At 49.6% G+C, this 19,726-nt stretch overlaps 5 protein-coding genes across 12 annotated transcripts in view; all 5 read left to right on the top strand.

The window, feature by feature from the left end:
- The window catches only part of LOC135416902 (UDP-glucuronosyltransferase 1A1-like), a 57,386-nt gene that overhangs the window by 25,501 nt on the left and 12,159 nt on the right, over positions 1-19,726 (top strand). Inside the window, exon 1 of one of the 8 annotated variants that reach the window (XM_064660228.1) lies at positions 6,315-7,538. The exons of 5 other annotated variants lie outside the window; for them this stretch is intronic. In XM_064660228.1, the coding sequence (XP_064516298.1) occupies positions 6,702-7,538 (837 nt within the window). In that variant the 5' untranslated portion in view covers positions 6,315-6,701. Of the gene's footprint in view, positions 1-6,314; positions 7,539-14,667; positions 15,595-16,404; positions 17,351-19,726 lie in introns of those variants that run through there. 2 more of the 8 variants (XM_064660221.1, XM_064660220.1) reach the window with 2 other exon arrangements.
- On the top strand, positions 3,661-4,613 carry LOC135416909 (UDP-glucuronosyltransferase 1A1-like). The gene has a single exon (XM_064660240.1). The coding sequence runs from the start codon at positions 3,699-3,701 to the stop codon at positions 4,596-4,598; it is 900 nt and encodes a 299-aa protein (XP_064516310.1). The 5' UTR covers positions 3,661-3,698; the 3' UTR covers positions 4,599-4,613.
- On the top strand, positions 4,750-6,186 carry LOC135416911 (UDP-glucuronosyltransferase 1-6-like). The gene has a single exon (XM_064660242.1). The coding sequence runs from the start codon at positions 5,516-5,518 to the stop codon at positions 6,062-6,064; it is 549 nt and encodes a 182-aa protein (XP_064516312.1). The 5' UTR covers positions 4,750-5,515; the 3' UTR covers positions 6,065-6,186.
- Positions 8,434-12,883, top strand: LOC135416907 (UDP-glucuronosyltransferase 1A1-like). The gene has a single exon (XM_064660238.1). It carries the CDS (start codon positions 11,479-11,481, stop codon positions 12,478-12,480), a length of 1,002 nt encoding a protein of 333 aa, XP_064516308.1. The 5' UTR covers positions 8,434-11,478; the 3' UTR covers positions 12,481-12,883.
- On the top strand, positions 13,024-14,519 carry LOC135416908 (UDP-glucuronosyltransferase 1A1-like). The gene has a single exon (XM_064660239.1). The coding sequence runs from the start codon at positions 13,138-13,140 to the stop codon at positions 14,074-14,076; it is 939 nt and encodes a 312-aa protein (XP_064516309.1). The 5' UTR covers positions 13,024-13,137; the 3' UTR covers positions 14,077-14,519.

The raw sequence follows: 19,726 nt of genomic DNA, 5'->3' as shown, positions 1-19,726 counted from the left end.
GTTTAGGAGTAATATATTTATTTAGAAATATCAAATACACTGATATTTTCTCTACAAAAGCTAGTTCCAATTAGTTACCTGGACAGCCTTAAATGTCACCTTTCTGTTAGGATAGTCATTAATTTCAGGATAATATACTATCATTTTCATACCATTTTTGGTTGCAGCTTAGGAAAGAGCTGCAGCTTAGGGAATGTGTTGTGTGATCTCCTTTCCTGCAGCTTCTTGCCCTCACAAAGATTTCAATTACTTTCCAACTCACAGAATTGCTTTTGTGGGTTGTCTTTCCTCTGAAGTCCTGCTGGCCAAACTAAATCCTCTCTTATCCTGGGCAGGCAAAATGCCAGGGCAGGAAAAACCTGAGGGGGGAATTGGGCAGGTTCACAGCAGCAACCACCAAGCTGCACTTGCCAGACCCTGCTTAGCATCAAAAAAATAAGGGCTGGCTTCAATTGCACAAGGATTCCTGCAGGGATAAGCCTGATCCATCATCCAGAGACCTGGGAAATCCAATTACACTGAATCCCAGGATGGTTTGGGTTGGGAGGGACCTTAAAGCTCATCCAGTCCCACGGGCAGGGACACCTCCCACTAGCCCAGGGTGTTCCAAGCCCTGCCCAGCCTGGCCTCAGACACTTCCAGGGATCCACAACTCTTGCATTTGAGCAACCTCTTCCTGCTTGCAGGGCCCAGAGCATCAATCTCATTCCACAGGAGGAAAACAAATCCTGGTTTTTGTGGAACCAACCCTTCCAGGCTGCCTCAACAAACATTTGTGTTTAGCTCTCGTTTTAGTGCTGCTGAGATATCCATTTTCCGCCCTTCTTCCTTCTCCCAGTGTTTGCTGCTCAGAAATCCACACATCCCAGCCAGTCCAACTCAGGGATGAGCAGCTGGGGAGAGTTTTAGGACAGTCCCAACTCCCCAAAGCCATCTCAGAGACATCCTGGAATAACCCCCACAAGCTTTGTCACAGCTGAGAGGAGAACAAACCTGCAGCCTTGTGTCACCCCAGCCTGGTCTAACACAAACTTGATGTCCCTTAGTCCCCACTGGGGAAGGTTTTCCTCCAAGCAGGCCCACAGCTCTCACTCTTGGAGCCCTCAGCTCCTCAGATCCCTGTTTGCATGTGAATCAGGAGCAACACACCCTCGGGAGCTGAAAGGGCTGCAGATGCCCTTTGCTCCTCCTAATGAAAAACAAACACAGAGAAACTTATCATGGTAGTTTGAAATATTGAGCCAGGCTGGTAATTTTCTCAATAATGATTACCCACCTTTGTTCTGACCTGTGCTAACCTAGGAACTTCAGCCTTTCTTTATCTGTTTGGCTGTTCTCCTTTTACCTCTAATTTGATTTTTTTTTTTCTTTAATTCTGCCCTTCCTGTTGCCGCCTCGCCTTTACCACAGTTTTTGCTCTGATGGTCTGGTACAAAAAGTCTGTGGAGTCAATAAGAAAGTGTAGCAATACTATCAGATTTCTTCTCTTACAGTCAAGGCAAGATGAACTTTGGTTGGCTGTTTTCAACCACCTGATCATGCTGAAAATCTTCATGTCCAGAGTAAAAAACACACCAAGTAGCAAGTTCCAAATGAATTTGGTCAGTTCTTGTCACAGCAGTTGCAACAAACCCTTTTGTCTCCGAATTTCCAGCATTTCATGAGAATCAATCATAAATGTGGTCAGTCCTTCCACACCTTCAGTGTGAGCTGTCTCCCAAACATCTCTTAAATATTGGCCCTCATATTTTTGGGCCTGTGTAAAAATTGCGTTTTCCACGTCTAAAGGTGGTTCCTCCTTGGCAATGTGAGAACGGAGCTTCTCAGCACTCTTTGGGTGTCTACTGAGACAAAGACCATTCTCCAAGGCTGTCAGGGTTTGTTTCTCCATCCTGAAGGTGTTGGGAATCCCACCACCACTGAGAGAAAAAACAGGAAAACCTTTGTGCTGGTGATGGTTTTGCATCAGCTCTTTTCTTCTCCAGGACCTCTTTCTTCCTTAGCACCACCCAAAAAGACTTCCACACTCATCAAAAGTCTTTGGTCTGGCACTGCTTTGACTTGCATAAACCCCAGGACATTCCTCCAGCAAAGCCCTGAGGGCCTCAGTTCACTGCAGGGAATTTCGGGGAATGGCAGCAAACAAGGGGTCACACCATCCTGGTCAGGCTTTCTTTGGAGACCCAAGCTGGGGTATCACCACCTACTTTTATTTCTAACAGCTCAGCAATCCGTTCTTCCCTCAGGAGACTTGAATTTTAGGCACTGCTTGTGTCTCTCTGGGAGTGGATTCAAAGCCACACATCCAGCTGCCAAATTCTGAAGAGTCCAGGAGACACCTGGATGTGGTTGCTGATGTGTCTGTGAAAGGAGGAGAGCTCAGAGGTCTGGTTTAGTTGTTGGGGTTTTCCATGTGCGTGTGCTCTCGGCGGGATTAGGGAAAGGTATCACACCTCGTCCGAAATTCTGCTTTCTTCCCAAAACATAAAAAGGGTTTTCGAGGCCGTGGCTCCTTCTTTGTGTCCCAAAAGGCCTGTTCCACCCTCCTTTCCCTCTGTTTGCCCTCAGCCCATCATTCAGTTCCTTTTTTTGGTCTAGGACTGTGAAGGAAAAAAGCCAAATGGGACTGTTGTCCTCCTCCTCAGATCTGGGATTGCCTGATACATCCTGGTGGTTGTGATCTCTTCAGAAGAGATGCAGGTTTGACTGCTTCCAGAGGGTGGGAATTTAACATCAGCCTAACTACCAATGTGGAGATAGTGTGGGTGATGGAGCTGCTCCTTTTGGAGGGCAGGTCCCCGGGAAGGGCAGAAAGCTGGGACAAGAGAACTCCACCAGGGATGTAGAGCTCTGAATGCCCTGCAGAAGGGAAATCCATCCAAAGGCGCCTGCCCTGCCACCTAATTATGAACTTATAAACTTTAATGAGAGGTTATCACCAACGTTAAAAGCCCCAGCAATTCATAATCAGGAAGGACCTGGACTCACAGGATTGGGGTCATGAACTGCCTCGACATTGGCCATGAATGACTCATGACTTGGTGAAACGGGAGCGTGTTGGTGGTTTGTGTTATCGGAGGTACAACGGTGAACTGCTGTTTTGCAACCTCATTTTAGAGCTGACAAGATAAGGGGTTAGGTGAAAGTTGTGTGGAGATGTGAAGGAAGACTTCCTGTTGGCTGCTTCTCTCAGAAAAAAAGGGAAGTTTGCATTAATGAAAAGAAATGGAATTTTTCTCAGTGGTGCCCAATGGTTTGGGTTATGGAAAACAAAATAAACCCAAAACCCAGATACTTCAACACTGATTTCTTATATTTATCTCCAAGTTATATTTCACTGTGCAACTTGCCTTGGTCAGTAAATGCCAGGTGGCTGAGAGCAAGAAGAGGAGTCGGAGGCATTGAGGTGTCTCAGCTCGGGTGAGTGAGGTGCCTGAAGGTGACACACCTTCCTGGGCTCACGCAAAGCCGCCTTGGAAGCACAACCCTGACCTTTCCCTTTTATGATGATGAATCGCCTGCTGTGGCTCCATTGCGTGCAAACCTGTGAACGCCTGGAATGGGAGTCAAGTCCAAGGGCAGGAGATCAGTGGAAGTTCTGCCCAGTGGGGTGTTTGCTTGGGCGGAGCACAGCTACAAAAGCCTGAGAGCCAACCTTGGCCTCTCAGTGTGTGGGCTCCTCTCTGGGCAGCTCCAAGATGCTGAGGGCACTGCTGCTCCCCTTCCTGTGCCTCCTGAGTCCTGTCAGCGCTGGAAAGCTGCTGGTGATCCCCATGGAGGGCAGCCACTGGCTCAGCATGAAGGAAGTGCTGGCAGAGCTGAGTAAGAGAGGGCACGAAATTGTGGTTCTGGCACCGGACAACAAGGTGTACATCGGCTCCTCAGATGTCTATGACTTGAAAACCTACCCTGTCCCTATCAAGAAGGAAGAGATGGAAGCACAGATACGCTCATTTGGTAAGAGCCGCTTTAGTGAAGAGCCTTTCCTGGTCAGATTTTGGAATACCCTGAAACATTTACAGAAGAGCGGTGCCCTGTTTGAAGCCGCCTGCAGATCCTTGCTGTACAACAAGGAGATGATGAAATACATCCAAGACAGCAAATTTGACGCCGTCTTCACGGATCCCTTCAATCCCTGTGGGCAGATCATTGCTGTTCAGTTCTCCATCCCCAGTGTGTACTTCATGAGAGGTGTTCCGTGTAACATCGACATTCAGGCTGCTCAGGCCCCGGACCCGCCGTCCTACGTCCCACGGATGTTCTCCCTCCAGACAGACCACATGACATTCTCCCAGAGAGTGAAGAACTTCCTCCTCTTCCTTACCGAGTCCTTCAGCTGCAACATCGCCTTCTCCCCCTTTGAAGAGCTGGCCTCGGAGTTCCTGCAGAGGCCGATGACGATGGCGCAGCTTTTAAGTCACGGGTCCGTGTGGCTGAAGAGAACCGACTTTGCCTTTGACTATCCCATGCCCGTAATGCCCAATATGGTTTTCATTGGAGGAATCAACTGTGGACACAAGAAAGCGTTGTCTGAGGTCAGTGATGGGCTGGGAGAGGGGGAACAAGGGAAGAGTTCCGGCAGTCACACACCTGTGTGATCCCAGAGTGTTTGACAGGGATCTTACCTCTCTCTCTCAGAGGACTTACAAGGGCCTGGAGTGACAGGACTAGGAGGAATGGCTTCCCACTGCCATAGGGCAGAGTTAGGTGAGATACTGGGAAGGAATTCTTCGCTGGGAGGGTGGGGAGGCCCTGGCATAGGTCACCCAGAGAAGCTGTGGCTGCCCCTGGATCCCTGGAAGTGTCCAAGGCCAGGTTGGATGGGGCTTGGAGCAACCTGGGCTAGTGGAAGGTGTCCCTGCCCATGGCAGGGGGTGCGACTGGATGAGCTTTAAGGTCCCTTCTGCACTGCCCTCTAAGCTCCCAGATCCAACCTGTCCATGCCCTGAGGCAGGGCTGGGACACTGGGAGTGCTGCTTAGGGTGGATGGTGTGTCCTGCAGGAACCTGCCTCATTCTCCCATCTTTTCAGTCTTCTCAGCCTAGAGAGTGATTCCAAGAGCTGTTCCACAGCCTGGGGTTCTGGGCCTCCCAGAGCTGAGTTTCCTGGGGTAGAGGCAGCGGGCCTTGCCTGGGAGAAGCCTGTGCAAGGCTGTGGTGCTGTGCAGGTGACCCATCTCCTGCAGGGGCAGAAGGCCCCTCCAGAGGGAAGGCATCAGGAGTGCAGTCCCAGCCAGAGCTGCCCCGGCCTTCAAGGACACTCTTTATGGTTCCTCTGATAGAGAAAAGTGGATGTGATCTGGTGATTCAGCAACACAGCACCAGCCTGTGAACTTGGCTGACTTCCCTGCTGGTTCTGCAGCCTTTTATCACCTGGGTGATTACACATTCACCACCCAGCAAATAAAACAGGGATCAGCAGTGGGGCTGAGGCACAGATTGCTCGGGAGCAGGGAGCGGGTGCCAGTGCTGCCGCTGGTTCCTTCCTTGGAGGCACTTCCCTGGTTTGTGCAGGAATGGCCCTGGGCCTCAGTGCTCCCCCAGCAGTCACAGCCAGGCTGGTGGTGCTGCTGTCCCTGCTGGGTTTGGCTGTGGGTGGGAAGCTCCTGGCGGTGCCGGTGGACGGGAGCCACTGGCTCAGCATGAGGCAGGTGCTGGACAGTCTGCGGCAGAGGGGACACGACGTGGTCGTGGTCGCCCCTGAAGTGAGTTTGGACATCAAGCCATCCAAGAACTTTGTGATGAAAATGTACCCAGTGCCTTTCACACAGGAAGGGATGGAGAAAGATTTCCAGGCATTTTTGCAGATTTCCTTTGAGGAAGGATCTTTTCTGACAAGATTTCTTAAAACATATGAAGGGATGAAAATACTCGGTGAATTGTCAGTTCTCAGCTGTGAAGAGCTCCTGAAAAACCAGGAGCTCCTCAGGTATCTTCAGGAGAGCCAGTTCGATGCCCTCCTCACAGACCCTGTAGTACCTTGTGGGTTGATCCTGGCAGAGCATCTTTCCCTTCCCTCCGTGTATTTCCTCCGAGGAGTCCCCTGTGGTTTGGATTTTGATTGATGGTTTGTGTTATCAGAGGTACAACGGTGAACTGCTGTTTTGCAACCTCATTTTAGAGCTGACAAGATAAGGGGTTAGGTGAAAGTTGTGTGGAGAGGTGAGGGAAGACTTTCTGTTGGCTGCTTCTCTCAGAAAAAAAGGGAAGTTTGCATTAATGAAAAGAAATTGGATTGTTCTCAGTGGTGCCCAATGGTTTGGGTTATGGAAAACAAAACAAAACCCCAAACCCAGATACTTCAACACTGATTTCTCATATTTATCTCCAAGTTATATTTCACTGTGCAACTTGCCTTGGTCAGTAAATGTCAGGTGGCTGAGGGCAAGAAGAGGAGTCGGAGGCATTGAGGTGTCTCAGCTCGGGTGAGTGAGGTGCCTGAAGGTGACACACCTTCCTGGGCTCACGCAAAGCCGCCTTGGAAGCACAACCCTGACCTTTCCCTTTTATGATGATGAATCACGTGCTGCGGCTCCGCTACATGCGAACCTGTGAACACATGGAATGAGAGTGAAGTCCAAGGGGAGGAGATCAGTGGAATTGCTGCCAAGTGGGCGTTTGCTTGGGCAGGGCACAGCTACAAAAGCCTGAGAGCCAGCCTTGGCCTCTCAGTGTGTGGGCTCCTCTCTGGGCAGCTCCAAGATGCTGAGGGCACTGCTGCTCCCCTTCCTGTGCCTCCTGAGTCCTGCCAGTGCTGGGAAGCTGCTGGTGATCCCCATGGAGGGCAGCCACTGGCTCAGCATGAAGGAAGTGGTGGCAGAGCTAAGCAAGAGAGGGCACGAAATTGTGGTTCTGGTACCGGACAACAAGGTGTACATCGGCTCCTCAGATGTCTATGACTTGAAAACCTACCCTGTCCCTATCAAGAAGGAAGAGATGGAAGCACAGATACGCTCATTGGGTCTGATGTGCTTTAGTGAAGAGCCTTTCCTGGTCAGATTTTGGAATACTCTGAAACATTTCCAGAAGACCGCTGCCCTGTTTGAAGCCGCCTGCAGATCCTTGCTGTACAACAAGGAGATGATGAAATACATCCAAGACAGCAAATTTGATGCCGTCTTCACGGATCCCTTCAATCCCTGTGGGCAGATCATTGCTGTTCAGTTCTCCATCCCCAGTGTGTTCTTCCTCAGGGGTGTTCCGTGTAACATTGACAAACAGGCTGCTCAGAGCCCGGACCCGCCGTCCTACGTCCCACGGATATTCTCCCTCCAGACAGACCACATGACGTTCTCCCAGAGAGTGAAGAACTTCCTCCTCTTCCTTTCCGAGTCCTTCAGCTGCAACATCGCCTTCTCCCCCTTTGAAGAGCTGGCCTCGGAGTTCCTGCAGAGGCCGATGACGATGGCGCAGCTTTTAAGTCACGGGTCCGTGTGGCTGAAGAGAACCGACTTTGCCTTTGACTATCCCATGCCCGTAATGCCCAATATGGTTTTCATTGGAGGAATCAACTGTGGACACAAGAAAGCGTTGTCTGAGGTCAGTGACGGGCTGGGAGAGGGGGAACAAGGGAAGAGTTCCGGCAGTCACACACCTGTGTGATCCCAGAGTGTTTGACAGGGATCTTACCTCTCTCTCTCAGAGGACTTACAAGGGCCTGGAGTGACAGGACTAGGGGGAATGGCTTCCCACTGCCATAGGGCAGAGTTAGGTGAGATACTGGGAAGGAATTCTTCCGTGGGAGGGTGGCGAGGCCCTGGCACAGGTTGCCCAGAGAAGCTGTGGCTGCCCCTGGATGCCTGGAAGTGTCCAAGGCCAGGTTGGATGGGGCTTGGAGCAACCTGGGCTAGTGGAAGGTGTCCCTGCCCATGGCAGGTGGTGGCACTGGATGAGCTTTAAGGTCCCTTCCAACCCAAACCTGGGAATCCTGGGATTCTTTGATTCTACCTAAAGGTATAATTCAGATTAAGGCTTCCTGTATCCACCTAAAAAACAGGCACAAGATGTGATCCCACCTCCTTTCTTCTGGTCTGCCCAACACAGGGCTTTTGTTTGGTGAGGGGATTGGGTGCCATGTTGTGTTTAATTCCAGCTGAAGTCAGGTACACAAGCACCATCTCAGGCAGGAATTGCTGCCAAGAGGGCTGCTGGATTCTAACAGCCCTTCCAACAATTCTTTGCCTTGTAAGAGGCAGGAGAATATTTCTTCAAGACCATTAGCTGCTTATCTAGTGAGAAAAATAACTCGTGCAAGAGCATCACATGCTCTTTTTTGTACCAGCAGCCTTGTGTTTGAGTCCAAGCTAATATTTTGTGGTGAAGATTTTTGTGTGACAACATCTTCCATCACAAACACGAGGCAGCTGAATTTTCAGACTTGGATCGGGAAATGTGGGTGGGTGGTTGCCTGGGAAGCTGTGGTCCATAATGTCCTGGATTAGCTTGTTGGAGCTGGTGATGTGTGTTAGCTCCTTGCTGCATGTGATCTATATCCTTGCTTGCTTGTGCTGTAGGTAGAACAATCTCATGTAAAGCCAGAGATTAAGTGGAAAAGGAGATATAGGAGCAGGCAGGTGCTGAATCTGAGTGTCACCCAGGTGTCTCAGCAATAAATCCCTCTGTTTCCTAGAAAGGAGAATGTTTTATCTTTGTGAACATGACTCCAAAATAAACAGACTCTCCTCTCTTCTTCCCTTGAACTTCTTTCACTTGCCGCCCTTCCCGGATCCTTAGGGAATGGATTCCTCCTGCCTCTGACCACTCTTCCCTCAGATTCTCAGGCCTTTTTGAACGTGAATCTTCTTTTACAAGGAAAGAGATTTGCATTTCAGAAGCCGGGCTTGTAAAATCCTCTCCAGAGCCGCCCTTCCCCGCCCTCAGGCGTTACTTCACTCCTCCCACTGATCTGCTTTTCCACAGAAGTCCCTTTCAAATTGTCACTTTTGTCAGGGCAGTGCTTTTTCCTATCTGTTCTCTCCATCAGAGCTGCTTAACTGGCTCCTGGGGACAAACCCGGGCAGATCCTCTGGGAATGCATCCCACAGGCAAGAGCATGGAGCGACTCCAGCTTAAAATCAGGCTCTGCCCGGGATACAAGGCTCACTGTCGTCTTTTCCAGGGGCTAAAGATCATGGTCCGGCAGCAATAGTTATTGCAGGAATGTTGATTCTTCACTCCTGTTCCTCCTGGAAGAAGAAAATGATGGAGAGATTTAGGTCAGGATGAGAAAGAGTTTGTGGTGCCTGACACCATCGATTCGAGGGTTTTCCTTCACTGATCCAACCTTCTGCTGCACTGGATTAAGTTGGTACCTGGTGGTGTTCCCAGCTCCAGTGCTGAGCTGGATGTGAATCCCAGAGCTGGATGTAAAAACTGGGCAAAAAACTGGGTTGGTTTTAGTTCTGTGTCACTCCTGCAGGTAACTTTCTATAGAGTTATCAGGATCTGAGCATTTTTGCTCTCACAATTGGTTTTTGCAGGTTAGGTGGGAGTAGTTCATCACTGCAGTAAAGAGGCAAGACCCAGCAGTGAGGGTGATCCCTCTCTTACCAGGTGTTTAAAGATAAGTGTTATTAACTCAAACTATTTGTTTTCCTGTCACAATCGACTTTTAAAACAACGAATCTTTTTGGTTGATGGAACCACCCTTAAATAATTTAGAAATGAAGCATCATAACTCATCAGTTGGTAGGTAATGTTCTGGTCTCTGTATCTGCATCTGCTGCCTTCCCAAAAGCTTCCCTACAAAGGGAGCTGCAGTAGTTTGAGAAAAGTCCTTAAAAATACTCATTAACCTCCATAGTAAATTATCCTATTGTCAAAACTTGTTCTGTGCCGTAATTTTCCTAATTAGGGCTTGTCTGCAGATCCTGCCTGTGCATTTATGTGGTTTGCTTTCATGGCCCTGGGGCAAACTCTTCCCAGACTGATCTAAAATTGTTAATTCAGTTTTAACTGTAGCTGGCAAAAGCCATCCCCGTGTCCTTCCTCCTCCCAGCCCCTACTTCATCCTTCCAACAAGAGGCTTTTCAGGGTAATGAACTGTGAGGGCCAACTTTCCATTTTCCTTGCAGTGTCACGATATAAAACTGCTGAAAAAACCAGCCTGTTTCACATGTGAAGCTTAAATATTTTTCTAATCTTTTTACAAATAGAAACGGTATGGGCTGGCAGGAGGGGGAGGAATTTCCTTAGACTGAAAACTGTGGTTTGGAAAATTGATGTTGTGTTTTGAGCAGATTTGTTGAAGGATCCCTCATTTCCTTAAATCACAGAATAGCTCCTAGGAGGGTCTGTTCTGTGATCTTCCTCCTTTCTATCCTTTTTAAAGACAGGTGCAGTGTTTCCCTTTTCCCAGTCACTTGGGACTTCACCATGACTTTCCCAATATCCTGCAGAGTGGCTCAGCAATTCCCTCAGGACTCTGGGAATATGGGGTCCCATATGTTTGGAGGATGACCCAAGTGCATGTTTGGGTTCCTCAGGTGGTCATGAACCTGAGCTTCTCTTACAGAAGATGGGATTTTGCTCCCCCAGCCCCATCTTGGTGTCCATCTGTTGCTGAAATTAATGTTCATTGGCTATAAATTACACAATTCCCTTCATTATTTAGTATTCTATCTTCTATTTGTTACTGATTTCTCGCTTCTCATCCTAATTAGCCCACATTTTTCAGTCTTTTCATTATCTTTTTCCTAGATAGGGAGGGGTTCAGTACAAATGCTGAATTGTCTTGGTTAGTTTCTTCTTTATCTCGTGGTTCTGCAACCTTGTGGTCCATAAATTCTGCATTTCTCGTGTCCAGTCTGAGCAATCTCTCTCTCCCAGGCTTTGTTAACCTCCCTCTAGGTCTGAGATCGTTTCCAAGCATATCCGGTTGCTTTAGCAAAAGGTAAATCCAGTAATTTTCCCAAACTGTGTTCCCACAAGAGCAGCTTGTGGCAAACCTTTTTAAATGCTGGCTACAGTGGCACGTGACAGAGTGGGAAATGACATTTCTTGTGATGGATTAAACCAATTAATTAGAAAATTATTAGGAAAGTTATATCTGTTCCAATACAGACATGAGGGCAGTGAGGTTGCCAGTGAAGACTGAAGCAAAAAGAGTCCCACAGGCTTCTCCTTGTCCATCATCTCCAGTTTCCCAGTCTGGCTTGGGGGGGATACACTTCCTCTGACCTTCTTTTCCTGGCAATGGACCCGTAGAAGCCCTCCTTGTTTGCATCCCGTGCCAAGTTCAGCTCCAGCTGCACCTTGGACTCGCTGCCCCCCTCCCTCCCCAACTGGAGGGCATTCCTGCAAACCCAGGGCTCCTCCAATGCACAGAGGGGGGTGTTTTCCAGGGGAGCTGCTGTTCTGATCTGTACCTGCCAGACTGGCTGAACTTTAACACCCTTATTCCATCTTTGCCACATCCGTGATTACACATTGACCGAACAGCAAATAAGTCTAAAGATCACCCGGACAAAGCGCGGCCCAGATGGCTTCAAAACACCCAGCTGGGGAGGTTCTTCCTCGGAGGCTCTCCCTGATTTTTGCAGGAATGGCCCCAGGCCTCAGTGCTCCCCCAGCAGTCACAGCCAGGCTGGTGGTGCTGCTGTCCCTGCTGGGTTTGGCTGTGGGTGGGAAGCTCCTGGTGGTGCCAGTGGACGGGAGCCACTGGCTCAGCATGAGGCAGGTGCTGGACAGTCTGCGGCAGAGGGGACACGAAATAGTTGTTGTTGCACCTGAAGTGAGTCTGTACATCAAGCCATCTGAGAGTTTTGTGATGAAACCCTTTGCAGCACCGCTCACACTGGAAGAGGTGAAGAAAGAATTTCAGGCATTTTTGCAGATTTCCTTTGAGGAAGGATCTTTTCTGACAAGACTTCTTAAAGCATATGAAGGGATGAAAATACTCGGTGAATTGTCAGTTCTCAGCTGTGAATGGCTCCTGAAAAACCAAGAGCTCCTCAGGTATCTTCAGGAGAGCCAGTTTGATGCCCTCCTCACAGACCCTGTAGTTCCCTGTGGGTTGATCCTTGCAGAGCATCTTTCCCTTCCCTCCGTGTACTTCCTCCGAGCAGTCCCCTGTGGTTTGGATTTTGAAGCCACCCAGTGCCCCAAACCCCTTTCCTACATCCCCAGGGAATTTTCACAGCTCACAGACCACATGACCTTCTTCCAGAGGGTGGGGAATCTACTCTATGAGATCCCAAACTTTTTCATCTGTGATTTTGCCTTTCAACCCTTTGCCAAAATGGCTTCGGAGTTCCTGCATCGGGATGTGACTGTGCTGGATCTCCTGCGCCAGGGCTCCGTCTGGCTCCTGAGGGTAGAATTTGTGTTAGACTATCCCAGGCCTTTGATGCCCAACATCATTCCCATTGGAGGAGTACACTGTGCTCACAAGAAGCTGACTCAGGTGGGTCTGGCTTTGATTTGTGCTGTGGTTGATTTATGTGTCCTGAGGGTGAAGTTTTGTGTTACAGAGAGGAATTGAGTTCCCTTTTTGGGTGCCAGTCCCCTCACAGAGTGTTTTAAATCTCTGCTCTGCCCTCTGAGCTCCCAGATCCAACCTGTCCATGCCCTGAGGCAGGGCTGGGACACTAGGAGTGCTGCTTAGGGTGGATGGTGTGTCCTGCAGGAACCTGCCTCATCCTCCCATCTTTTCAGTCTTCTCAGCCTAGAGAGTGATTCCAAGAGCTGTTCCACAGCCTGGGGTTCTGGGCCTCCCAGAGCTGAGTTTCCTGTGGTAGAGGCAGCAGGCCTTGCCTGGGAGAAGCCTGTGCAGGGCTGTGGTGCTGTGCAGGTGACCCATCTCCTGCAGGGGCGGAAGGCCCCTCCAGAGGGAAGGTATCAGGAGTGCAGTCCCAGCCAGAGCTGCCCTGGCCTCCAAGGACACTCTTTATTGTTCCTCTGATAGAGAGAAGTGGATGTGATCTGGTGATTCAGCCACACAGCACCAGCCTGTGAACTTGGCTGACTTCCCTACTGGTTCTGCAGCCTTTTATCACCTGGGTGATTACACATTCACCACCCAGCAAATAAAACAGGGATCAGCAGTGGGGCTGAGGCACAGATTGCTCGGGAGCAGGGAGCGGGTGCCAGTGCTGCCGCTGGTTCCTTCCTTGGAGGCACTTCCCTGGTTTGTGCAGGAATGGCCCCGGGGCTCAGTGCTCCCCCAGCAGTCACAGCCAGGCTGGTGGTGCTGCTGTCCCTGCTGGGTCTGGCTGTGGGTGGGAAGCTCCTGGTGGTGCCAGTGGACGGGAGCCACTGGCTCAGCATGAGGCAGGTGCTGGACAGTCTGCGGCAGAGGGGACACGACGTGGTCGTGGTTGCCCCTGAAGTGAGTTTGCACATAAAGCCATCCAAGAACTTTGTGATGAAAATGTACCCAGTGCCTTTCACACAGGAAGAGATGGAGAAAGAATTCCAGGCATTTTTTCATCTTTCATTTGAAGAAGGATCTTTTCTGTCTCGATTTCTTAAAGTGTATGAAGGGTCGAAAAGAATCAGTGCCTTTGGGATCTCTAGCTGCAAAGGGCTCCTGCAAAACCAAGAGCTCATCAAGTACCTTGAGGAGAGCCAGTTTGATGCCCTCCTCACAGACCCTGTCCTACCCTGTGGGTCGATCCTGGCAGAGCATCTTTCCCTTCCCTCCGTGTATTTCCTCCGAGGAGTCCCCTGTGGTTTGGATTTTGAAGCCACCCAGTGCCCCAGTCCCCCTTCCTACGTTCCCAGGATATTTACAGACCACACAGACCACATGACCTTCTTCCAGAGGGTGAGGAATTTGCTCTACGACTTCCCAAACTTTTTCCTCTGTGATTTTGCCTTTCAACCCTTTGCCAAAATGGCCTCGGAGTTCCTGCATCGGGATGTGACTGTGCTGGATCTCCTGCGCCAGAGCTCCGTTTGGCTCCTGAGGGTAGAATTTGTGTTAGACTATCCCAGGCCTTTGATGCCCAACATCATTCCCATTGGAGGAGTACACTGTACTCACAAGAAGCTGACTCAGGTGGGTCTGGTTTTGATTTGTGCTGTGGTTGATTTATGTGTCCTGAGGGTGAAGTTTTGTGTTGCAGACAGGAATTGAGTTCCCTTTTTGGGTGCCAGTCCCCTCACAGAGTGTTTTAAATCTCTGCTCTGCCCTCTGAGCTCCCAGATCCAACCTGTCCATGCCCTGAGGCAGGGCTGGGACACTAGGAGTGCTGCTTAGGGTGGATGGTGTGTCCTGCAGGAACCTGCCTCATCCTCCCATCTTTTCAGTCTTCTCAGCCTAGAGAGCGATTCCAAGAGCTGTTCCACAGCCTGGGGTTCTGGGCCTCCCAGAGCTGAGTTTCCTGTGGTAGAGGCAGCGGGCCTTGCCTGGGAGAAGTCTGTGCAGGGCTGTGGTGCTGTGCAGGTGACCCATCTCCTGCAGGGGCGGAAGGCCCCTCCAGAGGGAAGGTATCAGGAGTGCAGTCCCAGCCAGAGCTGCCCCGGCCTCCAAGGACACTCTTTATTGTTCCTCTGATAGAGAGAAGTGGATGTGATCTGGTGATTCAGCCACACAGCACCAGCCTGTGAACTTGGCTGACTTCCCTGCTGGTTCTGCAGCCTTTTATCACCTGGGTGATTACACATTCACCACCCAGCAAATAAAACAGGGATCAGCAGTGGGGCTGAGGCACAGATTGCTCGGGAGCAGGGAGCGGGTGCCAGTGCTGCCGCTGGTTCCTTCCTTGGAGGCACTTCCCTGGTTTGTGCAGGAATGGCCCCGGGGCTCAGTGCTCCCCCAGCAGTCACAGCCAGGCTGGTGGTGCTGCTGTCCCTGCTGGGTCTGGCTGTGGGTGGGAAGCTCCTGGTGGTGCCGGTGGACGGGAGCCACTGGCTCAGCATGAGGCAGGTGCTGGACATTCTGCGGCAGAAGGGACACGACGTGGTCGCAGTTGCTCCTGAAGTGAGTTTGCACATCAAGCCATCCAAGAACTTTGTGATGAAAATGTACCCAGTGCCTTTCACACAGGAAGGGATGGAGAAAGATTTCCAGGCATTTTTGCAGATTTCCTTTGAGGAAGGATCTTTTCTGACAAGATTTCTTAAAACATATGAAGCGATGAAAAGACTCGGTGAACTGTCAGCTCTCAGCTGTGAATGGCTCCTGAAAAACCAAGAGCTCATCAAGTACCTTGAGGAGAGCCAGTTTGATGCCATCCTCACAGACCCTGTAGTACCTTGTGGGTTGATCCTGGCAGAGCATCTTTCCCTTCCCTCCGTGTATTTCCTCCGAGGAGTCCCCTGTGGTTTGGATTTTGAAGCCACCCAGTGCCCCAGTCCCCCTTCCTACGTTCCCAGGGGGTTTACACAGCTCACAGACCGCATGACCTTCTTCCAGAGGGTGGGGAATCTGCTTTTTGACCTCCCAAACTTTTTCCTCTGTGATTTTGCCTTTCAACCCTTTGCCAAACTGGCCTCAGAGTTCCTGCATCGGGATGTGACTGTGCTGGATCTCCTGCGCCGGGGCTCCGTTTGGCTCCTGAGGGTAGAATTTGTGTTAGACTATCCCAGGCCTTTGATGCCCAACATCATTCCCATTGGAGGAGTACACTGTGCTCACAAGAAGCTGACTCAGGTGGGTCAGGTTTTGATTTGTGCTGTTATTGATTTATGTGTCCTGAGGGTGAAGTTTTGTGTTGCAGACAGGAATTGAGTTCGTATTTAGGGTGAGTTTGGTGAATACTTATGAAAGAAATTTCTCTCCCACTTTCTCCCTCATTTTCCACTTGTAGGCCTCTGTACCTTCTCACTTACAAACACGCTGAGACAATGCCTTTTTTTCTATGCATATTCAAAGTTAATTTGTGGAACATCCTGTAGTTTTTTTCTCCCTTAGTGAGGGACGAACCAGCCAGAGGCAAATCCATGGGGCTGTGAAAGCCTTGCAGTCAGGTGTAATCCCTACAGCTCAGCAAATGTTTGTAAAAGGGCCTCGTGTTTACTGACAAATGCACATCAACCGTCTGTCCTTGTGGCCTCACCATGTCTTTCTTTGTCAGTGAGTTTGCTTCTTTCTTTGTCAGTGAATTTGCTCCTTCGCAGGGGTATTCCCAGAGCTGGAATCTCGAGGAATGTGGCAGATTGTGGGCTCTCAGGTTAAGCAGCACCGTCTCTGTTTGCAGGGCAGGTCTCCCAGGGGTTTGACTTGATCATGGCAGTGTGAGCTCTGAGAACAAATTCAGTGAGCCTCGTGGAGCTGTGTTTGCTTGGCAGGTCCTGCTCAAAGGTGACAAAGCTTTTACTACGGAAACACAAGAGGCTTATCTGGAGCACCCACCTCATTTATCAGGTTGCTGAGCTCTGCTGCTGGTTCTGCAGCCTTTTATCACCAGTGATTACAGATTTACCACACGGCAAACAGCTGAGGGGTCAAAAGTCGGGCTGAGGCACGGATTGCTCGGGAGTGCAGAGCGGGCACATGTGCTGCCACTGGTTCCTTCCTTGGAGGCTCTCGCCAGGTTTGTGCAGGAATGGCCCCGGGGCTCAGTGCTCCCCTTCACTTCCCAGTGACACTGATGGTGCTGCTGTCCCTGCTGGGTTTGGCTGTGGGTGGGAAGCTCCTGGTGGTGCCCGTGGATGGGAGCCACTGGCTCAGCATGAAGGAGGTGCTGGACAGTCTGCAGCAGAAGGGACATGACGTGGTCGTGGTCGCCCCTGAAGTGAGTCTGCACATCAAGCCATCCAAGAACTTTGTGATGAAAATGTACCCGGTGCCTTTCACACAGAAAGAGATGGATGAAGATTTCCAAGGATTTACAAAGGACTTGTTTGAAGGGGGATCTTTTCTGGCGAGAGTCATTCGGCTTTATCAGCGGTCAAAGAAAACCTCTGCTCTGTTCCTGGCCACCTGCACACACCTGCTCCACAACAGGGAGCTCATCAATTACCTTGAGGACAGCAAGTTTGATGCCATCCTTACAGACCCCATTCTCCCCTGTGGGCAGATCCTGGCAGAGCATCTCTCAGTCCCCTCCGTGTATTTCTTGCAGCAAATCCCCTGTGCTCTGGAATATCAAGCCACCCAGTGCCCCAAACCCCCTTCCTACGTCCCAAGGGACTTTACAGGCCACACAGACCACATGACCTTCCTCCAGCGGGTCATGAATGTGCTCTATGACATCCCCAATTTTTTTCTCTGCGACGCTGTCTTCCAACCGTACGCCAGACTGGCCTCGGAATTCCTGCATCGGGACGTGACTGTTCCGGATCTCCTCCGCCAGGCTTCCATCTGGCTCATGAAGATAGACTTTGTCTTGCACTACCCAAAGCCCTTGATGCCCAACATGATTTTGGTTAGTGGAGTAAACTGTGCTTCCAAGCAGCTCAGCCAGGTGGGTCACGCTCTGGTTTTCCCTGCGGGGTTGGAGTGGCTCCGAGGAGCTGCAGCGCAGGGTGTGTCCGAGTCCTCGGGCTGTGGGCGGGGGCAGGAGGATTTCAGACTGCTTTTGTTCTGCACTGCTGGCAGTGAAGGCATCGAAGGCAGAGGTGGAGGGAGTGCTGTACATGGAATTAGCTCTGGGAAGTGCTGTGCCTCTGCTCCAAGCCACCTCTGGCACTGGAGGGGTGTCCCAGCACCTCTTCCCTCAGGGCTGTTTGGTCTGAGACCTTCACTCATCCTCTGATCCGACTTGACTGATTTCCTCTACATTCCTGTATTTGTTCTTTAAGGGTGGATTCTCTGTGCTTTGAATTGTCAGAGACTCATGAAAAAAAACTTCCTCTGCTTTGGAACATCATTTGAGGCCTCTCAGGGAACCTCCTGAGCGTGTCCAGTTAGGTCAGGCTGGTCCTTCCTGTGCCTTGCTGAGTTTTGAGTGTCTCCTACGTCCCTTATACCAAACACACTTCATCATATTAATTAATTCTGTATCCAGTTCAGATTTTCCATGTTGCAGCTTTGCCACTGTCAATCTCACATTCAACTTTTTATTATTTTTTATTTTATTATCCCAAGCCAGCAGCAGAACTTTGTTTTTCCCTTTGCTGGCTTTCCTGATGCTGCTATTGCCTCATTTTCCCAACTTGTGGCATTCTTTTTCCATATCCCAGGGCCAGTGGCGCTCCTTATTTAAAGTATCAACTGGCATAATTAAAATGAAGTATAAGTTGGCGATTTTATTCTTCTAGAATGATTCTTGGATTTATTTCAGCCTTTTTTTTTAATGTGTTTTCAAATCTACTTTGTGGTTTGCGGAGTAACTTCTATTTTTAGTAATAACTCTTCCTGCTGAGTTTTTCAGATATTGGCTTTGCCAAGTGGGTGAGATAAGGCTGATTTTTCGGGAAAAGCTGAATCTCACACAGTAAAAATGAAACAGTTTTAAAGAGGATTCAAACTTGGCTCTCAAGTCTAGAAAAGATGGAGATGGAATAAAGTGTCCTGCTAAACCTTGTATAAAATCTGGAAAAGCTAAGGGTGGAAAGGGGACTGACAGGCAGTTTCTCCCAATATTTGACCTGTGACTAACACTGAAATGCAAACAAAAAGGAGAATTTTTCCACACCATGCAGTATAAAAACCCCAAGTCAGCCCCTCAAAAGCAGCAGATTATCTATTTTTTGTAGACAAAACCTATGAATTTAAAAAGGATTTGGGTGGTTATAAGAGGTGCAGGCTGACTGCCAGGATTTATAGGCTTACAAGAGGGATAATCATGGATTCCCCTCTCTGGGATATTTGTTGGACCATTCCCAGCTCACAGCCTTGGCACTCAACCCTGCACTTTGGCTTTACTTTCCCCTCTATCTCCTTCCACCCTTGCTTTTGGAACAGGCAGGACTTGTGGACTTCAGACTCATAAACACGCGAAAGGCTGTTCCTGTGTTGCTCAAACTCCAGTGTCACAACTTCCATGAACTCTTTTTGAACTTTTATGAACTTTCCTAAAACTTTTATGACCTTTTTTTTTGAAACTGTTATGAGCCTCGAGGGTTTGGGTTGGGTTTTGTTACCTCTTCAGTGGTGTTTTATAGCGTTCTGTTTTAGTGTCTCACAGATGATCCATGTTTGGCTGAACAACTGTGTGTCAAATATGAGATGTGAGGGGCCTGTCTGTGGGGTAAGAGTATGTCTGCAACTCTGAGTTTACTACATGAGTAAGTACTGCCATCTTAAGGTGTATTTAATGCTTTGCCTTGTTAGGTGAGATCCTTTTCCCACAGAAATGTGGGAATGGACTCACAGGAACTGGAGCTTCAGTTTTTGGCCTTTTAATGTCATCTCACTTCCAGCTAGAGCCAAAGTTCGGCTTAAACAGGGTGGGACTGTATGGAATCATGGAATTGCTGAGGTTGGAAAAGACCTCCGAGATCATCCAACCATCAGCCCAACACTGCCAAGCCCACCACTGATCCATGTCCCCAGGTGCCACATACATGCATTTTTGGAACACTTTCAGGGATGGTGACTCCACCATTTCCCTGGCTAGCCTGTTCCAATGCTTGGTAACCCTTTCCATTGAGAAATTTTTCCCAATATCCAGTGTGAACCTCCCTATTGATGTCTGAAACTCCCTCGTCTTTAATGCAGTTTCTTTGGATGTTACAGTCCTTCCTCCTGGCTTATGAGAATCCCTTTTTTTAACAAGCCACGTGGAGAACCTCCTCTCTAATTAAGCATTTTAGGACACTCTTAGTATTAGGCTTAATATTAGCCTCTGAATGTACTTCCCACACTCAGGTGCCTTTGGCAAAGGCAGCCAATTCAT

This window comes from Pseudopipra pipra, chromosome 7 (assembly GCF_036250125.1).
Source record: "Pseudopipra pipra isolate bDixPip1 chromosome 7, bDixPip1.hap1, whole genome shotgun sequence".
In the NCBI taxonomy this organism is placed as follows: Eukaryota; Metazoa; Chordata; class Aves; order Passeriformes; family Pipridae; genus Pseudopipra; species Pseudopipra pipra.
This window is presented reverse-complemented; position numbering and strand designations above follow the sequence as displayed.

Bases quoted from the DNA above. Each gene is read 5' to 3' on its own strand.
- LOC135416909 (XM_064660240.1), top strand. From the start codon at position 3,699: ATGCTGAGGGCACTGCTGCTCCCCTTCCTGTGCCTCCTGAGTCCTGTC.
- LOC135416911 (XM_064660242.1), top strand. From the start codon at position 5,516: ATGGCCCTGGGCCTCAGTGCTCCCCCAGCAGTCACAGCCAGGCTGGTG.
- LOC135416907 (XM_064660238.1), top strand. From the start codon at position 11,479: ATGGCTTCAAAACACCCAGCTGGGGAGGTTCTTCCTCGGAGGCTCTCC.
- LOC135416908 (XM_064660239.1), top strand. From the start codon at position 13,138: ATGGCCCCGGGGCTCAGTGCTCCCCCAGCAGTCACAGCCAGGCTGGTG.